Source organism: Brachypodium distachyon, chromosome 2, assembly GCF_000005505.3.
Source record: "Brachypodium distachyon strain Bd21 chromosome 2, Brachypodium_distachyon_v3.0, whole genome shotgun sequence".
Classification (NCBI taxonomy): domain Eukaryota; kingdom Viridiplantae; phylum Streptophyta; class Magnoliopsida; order Poales; family Poaceae; genus Brachypodium; species Brachypodium distachyon.
In genome coordinates, this window is record NC_016132.3 from 14,098,105 (window position 1) to 14,111,386 (window position 13,282).

The following is a 13,282-nucleotide window of genomic DNA, read 5'->3' on the forward strand; positions in this document are numbered from 1 at the left end:
TTTTATCTGTTTATTTTCATTATAATTTCAGTCAATGTTTTGAATTTCAGCTGCTTCAATGCATACATGGACTTTCGTGTCCATCTGATGCTTATAATGTGAAACAAGTGCGTGAAAGGGCCAAGTTATTTTGCAATTTGCACTAAGGACGAGGAAGGTTCCCAAGAAAAAGAGACAAGAGCATTGATAGAAGGAATCAGAGAGAGTGGGTAGGTACGTTGCTTATACTATTTTGGATTTATTCTGCTCTTTTTTCTTTTCGTTTTTCATTGATGATGCCATGTTGGTAGTTGGAGAGCATCTGTACAAGTGCAGCGTTTGTGAGATTGTCATGGGATATTCAACTTGTGATTTTAGGGTAAAGTAACATGCATAGTATGTAGTTAGTACCACTTAACTGTTTCCTTAGATGTGTCAAGGTTAAGATTAGATGTTTTCCTCAATGCCATCACTGATTTTGAGTTGTAAAAAATATTTATTCTAAATCTGAACAACCGCACAAGTTCTCTACCAGATCAATTACATGCACGCATGCACTCCTATACTTAAATACATCCGCGAAGGTCATTTGAAATAGGATAAGTACTGAGGTGTTGGAACAAAGCATCACCACCAGCAACTTAGGAACCGCACATCACAAGCGGGCCACCTAGGGGAACACTGGCCAACTTAAAATATTTTATTACTCAGATATGCCCCATCATTTTTATCAGTTATGATAATCATGTTGTTATTTTCTGTTTTTTTTTCTGCATAATTAATTTAGCTGTTTTGCAGGTACAAAGTGATTGGTTTATGTGCATCTATTGAGGGTGCATTTCCATGGTTATTAAATGGCTCTATTTGTGTTGCTTTATCAAAATATTTGGAGCCACTGGAATTTAGACATTTGAGAAAACTTATCAAACATACAGTTATTCCTTTGATCAAGAATTGCCCCCGTGAATTCTGGGAGGAATGGGTGGACGTCTTTTTACAGCACTTACTAAGGCACTGTGGAAATATACTTTATCAATCATGGTTCAGGCTTCTGTACCATGGATGTGCTGGAGTACCACCCTATTTGGTGAACTGTGCGGATTAGAGGGAACAATGAATACATTGGAAAGGGACATACTGCTTGAGTTCACTCGTGATTTTTCAGGTTTGCTTCAAGTTGTAGCGTTACCAGAGCAAAATAGAGCGCTTTCATTGTTGGATGTTGCTCAGGATATTGACTCCATGCGACCAACTTCTCTCTTTAGGTGCTAAATGTACTATAATCACCCTATTTTGATTTAATTAACCGTAGTATCTAATATTTTACTAACTTGCAGGTACCTTGTAATGAATGATGTCTTTGGGAAGTTGAGGATGAGCCTATTTGGTTACTTCGTGGGTGATGCAGCAACAGCTAAAGCCATTCCATTTTGCCGTGCTCTTGTTTGTCTTGCAGTGGATAGCAAAGATGCACGGCTTAGAGTATTTATTATGGATAATCTGCTCCCGTGTCTGATCCAACGTCTAGATGATAAGCTGCCATGTGCAATTTGGCGCCTAAAATGTGAACTGAATTCAAGTGCAAGTAATGTTAGCAGTGACAAATTGAATTTGAGCGCAACCAATAATGTTCACAGGGACCTTGTTGTCCTTTGTCAAGAATTGTATACCTGTGCTTATGTGCAGAATCAGGCAAGTCGTCAACACTTTCGAGTGCATAGTTATTTTACACAACCATTTTACAACTAGGTCCTGGAACAATTGATGTTCAATATTTGAACATCTTATTTTTATTGTTGGAACTTCCAATTCATTAGGATGGAACATCCCACGCAAAGGGTTGTCCCCGTAGAATTATTAACATGGTCCAATGACATATTTTGGACCAGGAACAATTTATGTTCAATACTGGAACAATTGAGTCTTATGGTTGGAACGTTCAGTTTATTGGGATGGAACATCGAACACGCTCAGTTGAGTCAGTGCTATTAACATGTCCCATGCTATATTTTGGATGGTTCCCGTAGAGTTTTTTGATTGTTCCAGGTTTGGGTATACCGTATCTGTGTTTATTTACTATTTGACTACTTCACCCTAGAACCTTGATGACATCACCATTTGTTCACTGATTTGTTTGTGACAGGCTTTCTGGAGTGACAGAAACAGCTGTAATGCTGAAACTAGTTTTGAAGTGTGGCTACGGTGCCAGAAGGAAAACTTTCGAGCAAAGGCATATTCTGCTACTGCTAAAGAAGTTCCCTTGGGAAACCCATGGCATTGGGAGGTGTGTTTTATGATTATTTTTGAAGATATAAGCATCTCAACCTTACATACACCTTGGTATTATTTTACTCATTGCAATATATTCTTTTATCACGACCAGTTGGAATATGAATGTGAGAGATATCTTTCTGCCTATATTGACATGTTGCGAGTGCTGGATGAAACTGATCATTTTGCGGAGGTAATTTTTGAACAACTACCAAAAGTTCCCCACAAAACACGCTTGTCCATGTATTGTGAAAGTTAGATAGTTGCAATAGTATGATGAATCTTTGTTATCAAGAGATCAATAAGTCATCTGCCATTACACTTGCAGCACATTGACGTGGACAAGGAAAGTCTCTTTCAGAAATTGAGTCCTGACTTGAGATCTAACTATGCGATCAACAGCTGTGCGCACCTTATATGATGATCTCATTTAGACAAGAAGTAAGGATGTCAATTGGTACATGCATGTATCCTCTTATGTATATTGTCTTACATGTTATTTTTTGTTGTTTTTGAAGCGAAAATTCTATTCGATGTCTGCTGTGATACGTAACAGAAAAATCCGCAATCTTTTTCACAAACTGATTAAGCTTAAACCTTACATTAAGGTATTTTTTTCTCAATTCTTGCATTTTTATGCTAATAAGTTAGAGAACTATCATTTTTATCCTGGTAACTTTCAGGGATCTGATCGTGCTTATGATGTTGTAAGTCACCTCAAACGAACTTCTGAGATACCTCCTGAACTTTCTAAATATGTGGCACAATCTGTTGAAGCGAGTATTTCCTGTGTCCATAAAATCCTTTAGATGCTATCTATCGTCATACTAGCCGTAACATTTTTCATTCCTTTTCAGCTTCTCCTTCGTTCTGTATTATATTTCTGGGAGCCTACATTTCATCCCATGATACGTCAGGTGACTCATGGAACTTAGGGCTTTATTATTATTATTATTCTCATGTCATATTGTATCATGAACTGTTTGCCCATGGTGCAATGAATTTATTTCATTCTTGTTTAGGCCAACATGGAAAAACTTTGGATGTAGTTGATGGGTTAATGGCAAGGGAAGAATGCTTAGAGGTTTGTCCACATGCTACATTGGGACCTGTTTGAACTTCATCATGATTAATATTCATTTTTTCTTTTGCAGCCAGTTGCACCGCTTATTAGAGATTTCCCGCTTCATTTGCAACCTTATGCACATGCTTTGATTAAGTCTAAGCTTGAAGAGTCTAAGGTATGTATGGCTGATTTATTTTTTCTGAAATTCACTGTTCTTTGTTGATATCAGGATGGCATCACTAATTAAAATAGCCAGTTGTCACATTTAATGAAATTTGAGAAAGTAGACCTTATTCGGCACTTCACCACTGTCATGTTATGTCATCCCATGATGCCACCTTTCCTCAACTTTCTGGACAAATAAAAGAATTATTCTTAGTATTTTATTGTTGCCAGAGTGATTTATTGATGCCCTCTTCGTCTTCCTTCTTTGTTCTTTTGCGTTGAACAGCTTCAATTTGCTAATGTAACTCCCTTTTTCCCAGTACTATGTTGCAGTAAATCAAATAAGGTTGCATGAACAGTTTGATGAGTTTTTGGCCTCTAGCAAGTTGGACTGTGATGTGTATCGGTTCATGTTTTCAAAGGTTACTCTTCCTGTTCAGATAGACGTAAGTCATTTCATATTTTCTGATGTAGCTTTTGCTGTTCAGATAGATGTTAGTGAATTTAGCAATTCACAGTTTTAAAATAAAGGAATTCATTAATCTTGTTTCATATGATTTACAGGAAGATTGTATGGAGGTTGTTGTAAACAAGGTGCCAAGTAAGTTTTGGGAATTGGAGCCTGCTCTAAGAAAACTATCTTTTGAGGTATTAATGAATCTTGTACGATTCTAAGCTGCTACCCTTTTTGTTTTTGTTCCTTAACAAGTTTCTTTTCTGCTTTAGCGGAGAGCAGACATTGTACAAGTGGAGACTGAAATCTACACCTATCTTGAATGTTTGCAAGGACTCTTTGCGAGTGAGGAAGTACGTATACAACAGTTAATCCGCTGTTTTACTGCTTGCTCAAGCGGCTCTTATTCCTTTATCTGTCCTTTTTTCCTACTGAGATTCTGAAATTTTTGTCCCTTTTTCATCTGTCCTTTTCTTTCTGATGTAGCATTTGGATGGTATTACTTTAGTTACTTAACATAAGGTAAAATCTTTGTTTAAATATTGTACTGATTGTTAATAATCACACGCCAGAGAATAAGGAGATCTATGGGCGTGGACGTTTTGAACTTCCCTAGATACACATGTGTGTTTTTACAAATTATGAACTTTCTGACGGAGGTTGGGATTGGGATTGCGAGGAATGTTCTGAACTTCCCTCGATACACGAGTGAACTTCCGTTATATATATGGTGAACTTCCCGACGGTCTCTGAACATCCGCCGATTGTAATTTTTGCCCGTGTCAGAGAAGAAGGAGGTCTACGGGCGTGAACGTTCTGAACTTCCATCGACAGACGAGTGAATTTTCATTTTATAGACCTTGAACTTCATTGGTACAAGATTTTTGGCCAGAAAGTTTTGCTAATCCAGATTAACAAGACTACTACACCCGATTTTTTGCAGCCTGCCAGTTAATGAACTTCCAAATCTGAACATGTGAACTACCACGAAAACAACATGTGAACTTCCCTACCATGTGAGGAAGCCGCCCGCGTCACCGGAGAAAAGAGGTGGTAGCCGAGGCCGGTCGGGGGAGGTAGCGAGTGACGGCATCGCGGGCTCCCTCCCGTCGGCCTCCGCCGCCGCTTGCTCGCCCGCGTTGGGGAAGGAGGTGGTAGCCGGGGCCGGTCGGGGGAGGTGGCTCGCGCGGCCGTCGCGGGCTCCCTCGTGTCGGCCTCCGCCGCCGCTCGCTAGCCCACACCGAAGGAAGGAGGTGGTAGCCGAGGCCGGTCGGGGGAGGTAGCGCGTAACGGCGTCGCGGGCTCCCTCGCGTCGGCCTCCTCCGCCGCTCGCTCGCCCGCGCCGGAGGAAGTCGGGATCGGGGGTTGTCGGGTGTGGGGATTGGGGGTGGTCAGGTGTGTCTGTTTAGGAATAGTTCCTACTTAAGGTTAAGTAGGAAGTGTTGGGAATATGCCCTAGAGGCAATCATGTATGATGTAATTCCCAATGTATTCATAAATATTATTAAGTTGTCCTTGTTTGAACATCTGATATGTATCATTGAATATGTGATTTGATTGTGGAACTATGTATTCATGTTGTTCATACTAAATTGTCCTTAGTCATTGAGGTTGTGCTGGACACATAACCTAGACTAATGTGAAAATTGGTTGATGACTCGGTTCCACTTGTCATGGGCATGGTGATGTCATTCCAGCTTACACGGACTCGGCTAAAGAGTTTAGCGAGTCGGACTGACCCATATTGAGATGCAACGAGTAGGTCGTCATTTGCATGTATCAATCAATGTAATCCTTAGACCTGAGGTTATCGCACAATCCGAGTTGTGGATCACCAACTTAGGTTCTGTCAAACGTTGTTCCGTAACAGGGCAGTTATAAAGGCAGAGTTCAGGTTGACTGAGAATCAAGCTGTGTGATGTGGATAACCAAGATGGGATTTTGCCCCTCCGACTGGAGAGATATTCTCTGGGCCCTCTCGAGTGATATGATTCGGGAAGCATGGCCATGCGCGACTTGGTTAACTGTTAACCGGGTCGATCGACTAAGAGTTAGTCGGATGAATCATATATCACAGATCGAGAAGAGAGTTGAACTATTAAAGGGATGACGATTAATCGCCTATAGTTCGACAAGGTATATCGTGAGGCAAAAGGGACTAAGACGTATGTCACATTGGAAGGTACGTCGTCATGACTCGATGGTACTTGGGAGTCGGCGCGTTCTGCTAGGAGCCGCTACCGATTGATCGATTGTGAGTCGGACTCCAATCGTGTCCAAGTCGCCATGAGCCTGTGGGATCACACACTTAAGAGCGGGAGCAAGTATTTGGTTGGGTTGGACCCGAACTGGAATTGGGCTGACAATGCGAGTTGGACTCGCAGGGTGGATGGGCCACAAGGCTTGGAGCCCACTTCCACTCGATATATAAGCAGGGGCGTGGGATGCCTAAGGGCACGGTTTTTCCACTCTCATGCGTTGAGAACCCTAGCTCGATTCAGTTCAACCGTCGCACCGGACCTAGCAGTCCGCCGCCGGAGCTCCTCCTCGCACGTGTGGATACCGGCAGAGGTGCTGTACGTTCAGCACGTCGACGATCGCGGGATTGGATCGGCTGGATCGGATCGAGGGACTGCACTGCATCAAGGCGCCGCATCAATAGTCCGCAACTGCGCGTCTAGTGGTAATCCTCGTGGCCTTCTACCTCGGCTAGATCTTGGGAGTTCGCGTAGGAAAAATTTTGTTTATCTCTACGCGCCCCTTCAGGAAGTTAGGTAGGTTCATGTTTAGTCCACAGAGATATATATATATATATATATATATATATATATATATATATATATATATATATATATATCTCGTTGATCATCGAAGTCGACTGGTTTGCCTTACATTCGCGTACGGGCCTCTCTGCCAATTCCTGATATGTAAGGTTTGTCCTGTTTGTGTCGCACGCTTATGCATATATTGGACCACATACACGTCGGCCCATGTGAACAATGATGTTCGTGGGTATACAACCTCGATAAGAAAAAAAAACAATCGTTCGTCCGCCTCACGCATCCTCCCTGACCCAACTCGCTCCCTCAACCTCCTCTTCTCTCTTGAACAACTTTGATGGGCGTATGTTAGTGACACTTTGCTCAACTTTGTGGCAGTCACATTTTGCTCAACCTTTTGTGGCAGCCGCACTTGCCTAATGTTTGTTGTGGCGATGTCAGTCACAAACCAAACGTGTGTGAAAGCTCCCAAAGTGGGATACAAGGATGACTATTAGGGTGTGTTCGGAAGCAGTCCAACTTCCAACTTCTTAGAAATCCGATGTGGAGCAGTGTCGAACAGGCCAACTCCGGAAAGCTTAGATCCGTGAAGCTAGACAAATCTGCTGTACAAAACGCGGAGCTACCCTTTTGACGATTCCCAGATCGGCAAAACCTGGAGCAGCACAAAACTACGAGCGAATTGCCACCGCCAAGTGAATAACGTTTGGTTGGGTCTTTTCTTCCTCGTTCGAGTTGACACCGAGCACAACGCCGCCTCTGAACAAACCGGGAGGGTCTCCATCGCCGCCCAATGCAGCCTCGGTCCTCGACTCCGGCCGCCGCCACACTAACCCTGGCCCGAGGCACTCCCACGGCCAGAGATGCCCCGGGCCCCATCCTGCACCCCGGAGCAACGCCCAGCCCCCTTCAGCTCCACGGATTGACGCTCAGGGGTCGTGCAACCGCCGGGTCCCGACCTCCTCCGATTGCAGATCCAGCCGCCGTTGTCGAACCAGCTCCATTGTAGCAGCTCCTCCGAGCTCATCGTCCCTCACGGGAGATCCTGACCAACTCTTACCGCACCAACCCACGTACCCATCGATCCAACTAACAAATCAGTTCAATTCTTCCTTCCCCTGTTCTTGAATGAATTAATCTTGAAATCCGATCAACCAAATACAATCGATTTGGGACAATTTGATGATTTGCATCGGGACGCTGGAATCACGAGCTTCGGGCAGCGGTGCCGTCGAAGGGGGGTCGCGGTGGATTTTACATCGCATGACGAGGAGGACGCACCAGCCACGAGCCCAAGTAGTATGTTGGTATTCCTTAGCAGGCCAACCCGATGAGAATGGGCTTTCGGCCCAATTGAACTCAGAGCAGTGCCGAACGTTTTTAACTCCGATCGGGACGCCAGAGTCGCTGCGGGAAGCTGGATCGAGGGAGTTTCGTGAAGCCAGACCGTTCCCGAACACGCCCTTAATGTGTTATCAACATCATGATCAATCAAGCAAAGCAGTTAACTGGCATCACATCAACAACGATCATACATATCAAAGTCGACGTACAACAAAGTAAAAATACAGTAGCAGAAGCACACACAACACCATGAGATCAGAACACATGAAATAAGCATAGCACCATTGCCAAGTTAAGCATGCATGTGCACTCGATCTCAAGCCCTCAAGGGAGAAACCAAACTGAAGAGGTGTACTGTCGGTCCTCAAGGTACTGGTACATGTATTTGGAGGAGCTATTGTCATCCAAGAAATTGATTCATCCTCCAAGCGATTTTTCGTTCTAAATCCTTTTGCACAGATTTTACTCTGAATTTTTATCACCGTCTAATTAACCAAGCATCCCTCCAAATGCAAACGCAGGCCTGAACTATCGAGAAGCATCCACCGTAGACCACAAAACACATGGGGAAAGAGCAGGAAAGAAGCAACCCGAAGCAAGACGAAGACACCACCAATAGCAGCGCTAGTCAACAAAAAAAAGCGTCGCAAAAAGAATGACAATAAGCAAGGACTAAACTCTTTTTTTTTTGGGAAGTAGCACTAGCAGTAGTAGCGAGCAGAGCAGCGTGCGTATCCACACATCCGATTCCTCCGGAGGCCGCGGCTGCTGCTGTTCTCCCTCCACCAAATCAAAAATGGCCGCCGCCGGCGCAGGCGCAGGCGCTGCCACCACTGCCTGCTGCTTCCTCGCCCCCTCCCCGTCTCTCCCGCCGCAGCGCCCGCGCCATTTCCTCAAGCACCTCGCGCGCGCCGCGGCGTCGACCACCAGGCCCGACGCCGCCTCGCGCTCCCTCGCGCCCCCCGCTTCGCCGCCGCCTCTGTTGGCGGCCCCGGCGGAGGCGGCGCGGCGGACGCTGAAGTCCGCCGCGGGGACCCTGGTCGTCGCGCTCGCCTCGGCCGCGCTGATCCTCGGCGACGCGGGGGGCGGCGCCGCGTCCGCCTTCGTCGTCGCCACGCCGCGGAAGCTGCAGGCCGACGAGCTCGCCACCGTGCGCCTCTTCAAGGACAACACGCCCTCCGTCGTCTACATCACCAACCTCGCCGTGAGGTAGGAGTGCTGTAGGACTTTCCTTCGCGTTCCTCGATCGGTTAACTTCTCGGCGTGCTAGTGTGCTGGGTCGTTGTGCTGATGCAAAAGCGAGCCTCTGTTCGGTTTGGTGTAGGCAGGATGCCTTCACGCTGGACGTGCTCGAGGTGCCGCAGGGGTCTGGGTCGGGCTTCGTCTGGGACAAGATGGGCCACGTCGTCACCAACTTCCATGTCATCCGAGGCGCGTCGGATCTCAGGTTGCTTAAACAGAGCTCGTTACTGATGATTTTATTTAGCAAGAATGGAAACATGGTATGACAACTCTTGTAGAATTTACGGTCCTTGAAGCTTCATAAAATTGAGTAATTGCTGTGGACTTCTAAGAACTCGAACGAATAGACATGGGAAAGGACTTGCAAAACTGCAACTGGATGTTGATAAGCGGGGGTGATGTGTCTGCTGAGTGGAAACATCCCAATGAACTGTGACCACTTCCAGCTACCTGTTATCAATCGAATCATTTTTCCTAGCTTCACGTGTCCAATGATTGTAGGCAATAGGCAAGTTATTGTAGTTGTTGATAGCACACATCTTTGAAGCTTTAGAATGGCTATACTTTGCATTCCCTTTTCATCCAGTAGTTAGGCCTGAGTAGTTAATGCTAAACATTTCATGCTCAAAGGTTCAAAGCTAACAATGACCTTGTAATGTTACATGCTGTCAATATATTCAAATATGCAGATAATATAACCTAGACATCCATCTGTGTCAATATTTTTACCACTTTGGTGAATATTTATGATACGATGCTCTTGAATTCTGTTATGGCGAAGTGAAGTTACCGCTGTAGTTTTACACAGGGTTACGCTTGCTGATCAGTCAGTCTATGAAGCGCAAGTTGTTGGATTTGACCAAGACAAGGATGTTGCTGTTCTGAGTATCCAAGCACCAAAGGATAAACTGAGGCCTTTGCCAGTTGGTGTGTCAGCAGACTTATTGGTTGGTCAGAAAGTATATGCCATAGGAAACCCAGTGAGTGCTTCTTACACTATGAATTATCTGTACATGTAGATTGATGTAGAAGTTTGACACGGAATACATTATACATTTATACTATGTCTCAAAGACTATTGTTCAGTGTTTTTGTTACTTGCAATGTGCACTGCATTCCTTATTTATGTATTTATTTATTTCCATTTCAATTTCAAACTGATCTTAAATAACCTTTTGGCCAGCTTGTTTTTTTTCCCTGATTATGTTGACATAGAAATAGCATTGGAGATGACTGAATTGCAAACAAGTAAACAAAATTAATCATGCCCCGCCACCAATATGCCAAACAGATTCTGTGTGAAGCTAATAGTTATGCATATGCTTTGGTACAATTTTGACTGTAGTTTATGGATGGAAAGATGTGATTATAATATTTCTGGTGATTTGGTAATCTCAGAGTAATAAATAACACAACTAATCATGTCCGACCACCAATATGCCAAACAGATTTTGCGCGAAGCAAGTTAAAATTTGGAGTATAGTTCATGGATGGAAAGAGGTTATTATAACATTCAATGATTTGGGGTCACTCTTTTTCGTAATGTGTAAGTATTACCTTAAGAAACTGATGCCAATAGTCTAACGTTCTTTACTTTTGTATTTGCAGTTTGGCCTTGACCACACTCTTACAACAGGTGTTATCAGGTATATTGGTTGGTTGAATTAATTACTTTTCTCTGATTCTTATGTTCAGTTTGTGATGCACTGAGACGGTTATGTTTGCTGTTTCTGCTGGTTTCCCCCAGTGGATTGCGCAGAGAAATTAGTTCAGCTGCAACAGGACGTCCCATACAGGATGTAATACAGACTGATGCAGCAATCAACCCTGGTAACAGTGGAGGCCCGCTTCTTGATAGTTCTGGAAACCTGATAGGTGTAAATACTGCTATATACTCACCTTCAGGGGCATCATCCGGGGTCGGGTTCTCCATACCAGTCGATACAGTATGTCACTCGACATAATTTATGGTCTCATATCTGTCCTGATTCTTTTTATCTTCATTATAACATGTATTTCAAACATATTCAGGTTGGTGGCATTGTGGATCAGCTTATAAAGTTTGGGAAAGTGACAAGACCTATTCTGGGCATAAAATTTGCCCCTGATCAATCTGTAGAGCAGCTTGGATTAAGTGGAGTGCTTGTCTTGGATGCTCCTCCAAACGGACCAGCTGGCAAAGCGGTATTGTCTATAGCTATTATAAATGGGTTTACTGCAAATTTGGTCGAACATTCATCAATTTTCCCACAGCACTCGTTCTAATTTTATGTCAGTTTCAGTTCATAATTGTACAGATGGAATGAGAAGATCTTGAGTTGTTACTCCAGTACATTATAACCTCTGTTGAAGAATGTTCTCCTGTGTTTCCCATTAATAGAATTAAGAATAGCTTAAGAAAAATAGCAGTAAAATTCATTTGGCACAAGTTTAAACTTCTGTGTGGATACAATTTGATAAAACAACTCTGCTTTCCTGTTTCTTCCATATAATTCAGATAATGTATTTTTCTAGACAATTTCCTGCAGTACAGCACTTGTGCATCTGAAATTTCTACATGGGATGTCGTTTGCAGGGTTTGCAATCCACCAAACGGGATTCCTACGGGCGGCTTATCCTCGGGGATATAATCACTTCTGTGAACGGCACGAAGGTAGCTAATGGGAGCGATCTGTACCGGATTTTGGATCAGTGTAAAGTTGGAGAGACGGTAAGCCTTTCCATGTATTTATAAGAAACAAAGCTGTCACGCCATTGATAGCTGCTAAGGTGCTCATGTGCATGCTATTGCAGGTGACCGTGGAAGTCTTGCGTGGAGATCAGAAGGAAAAGATTGCCGTGATCCTTGAACCAAAGCCCGACGAATCATAATGAACCTTTTGGAATGTATTCTCACATAGGTGCAGAGACTCATATACAAGGCATTAGAATGTTTGCCTACCTCAGAATTCCTTGTAAATAATTCATGCTTGTAAATTGTCTGGTCTAAACTGATAAGAAGAAAAGAGAAAATCGGGTTATTGTTCTTGCGGCCATGCTTGCGCTCCAGTGCAATTTTTTTTTTCAGTAGAGCAGAGATTTGTTTCAACAGAGATACAATGATGCATCTGCTTACTTGTGTACTTCACATATTCTATTTGATTGTTTGTGCATTAAAATACCAACAATTTGGATTTCGAGATACTTGATCACCCGTTGGAACGTTTCCTCTCTCTTGTTCTTAACTCCCCGTGTGGCTCAAACAATCTTATGTAAATCCACGAAGATTAGGTGTTTATGCCTTGGAGGTGATTTACTGTGTGCTGTCTAGACTGAATTCCACTTTTAGGCCCATATTTAAATTTATGATGGTGTGTGTCCCACTTTAAATTTTCTGATATCTAGTTTTGTTTGTAAACTTGTGACAACGTTTATCCCATTTAACTAATTTGCCCGGTTCTAACATGATGGCCTACATGTCAGACTCATCATCTCTCGCCGTCGCCCGGGACAGTATCATCGGCAGAATGATGGTCGCCGTCTGGTCTACGTTGTTAGCGCCCGGGACTTAAACCAACTACTAAGGAGATGCAATGAACCGAGTTCGGTGGCCCACACCGTTAACCATACGAGACGCCGCTCGTATGTGCTCACAACGGTCGTTGAAGCCCAAGTCAAACCCGTTCTACATACACCAACGATGTATGACTCACAACGGTCCACGACTTTCTCTTATCCAACTCTACATACGCAACTACGACGTATGACTCACAATTGGAATAAGACCGAAATAAGGAGCTGCAATCTCTAAAGAGTTGAAATAAATCCCAAAGTCTTTTTGTTCGAGTGAATGACCTTCAATTGTAGATACAAGAGGAATTGTTGAACAAACCACTGCCTTGGGACCCGACCATCCACCCGGTATAAGAATACAACAAGTGGAGGCGATAACTAGCAGTCCCGATTTTGCTCAACATCCTCTTCATACATACAAGAGAATTC

The 13,282-nt window shown here is 43.7% G+C and overlaps 2 protein-coding genes and 1 long non-coding RNA gene across 4 annotated transcripts; all 3 read left to right on the plus strand.

The window, feature by feature from the left end:
* Positions 1-2,125: 2,125 nt before the first annotated feature.
* LOC112271096 lies at positions 2,126-2,946 on the plus strand. Its single transcript, XR_002963963.1, has 4 exons — positions 2,126-2,263; positions 2,363-2,443; positions 2,579-2,691; positions 2,769-2,946. It is a non-coding gene; the product is annotated as an uncharacterized LOC112271096 (long non-coding RNA).
* Positions 2,947-2,949: 3 nt separating this feature from the next.
* LOC112271095 lies at positions 2,950-4,363 on the plus strand. 2 transcript variants are annotated; one of them, XR_002963962.1, is made up of 6 exons: positions 2,950-3,167; positions 3,273-3,334; positions 3,405-3,491; positions 3,802-3,927; positions 4,046-4,129; positions 4,208-4,363. XR_002963962.1 is itself a non-coding variant. In XM_024460053.1 (5 exons), exons 1-5 carry the CDS (start codon positions 3,248-3,250, stop codon positions 4,305-4,307), a joined length of 474 nt encoding a protein of 157 aa, XP_024315821.1. In that variant the 5' UTR covers positions 3,228-3,247; the 3' UTR covers positions 4,308-4,363. The 2 variants fall into 2 exon arrangements, 1 of the variants encoding a protein (XP_024315821.1); XM_024460053.1 differs by lacking the exon at positions 2,950-3,167 and having other exon boundaries at positions 3,228-3,334; positions 4,218-4,363.
* Positions 4,364-8,724: 4,361 nt separating this feature from the next.
* LOC100824173 (protease Do-like 1, chloroplastic) lies at positions 8,725-12,336 on the plus strand. The gene is made up of 8 exons (XM_010232707.1): positions 8,725-9,268; positions 9,384-9,506; positions 10,110-10,281; positions 10,910-10,947; positions 11,049-11,247; positions 11,333-11,485; positions 11,877-12,011; positions 12,095-12,336. The coding sequence occupies exons 1-8, from the start codon at positions 8,856-8,858 to the stop codon at positions 12,170-12,172; spliced, it is 1,311 nt and encodes a 436-aa protein (XP_010231009.1). The 5' UTR covers positions 8,725-8,855; the 3' UTR covers positions 12,173-12,336.
* The last annotated feature ends 946 nt before the right edge of the window (positions 12,337-13,282 follow it).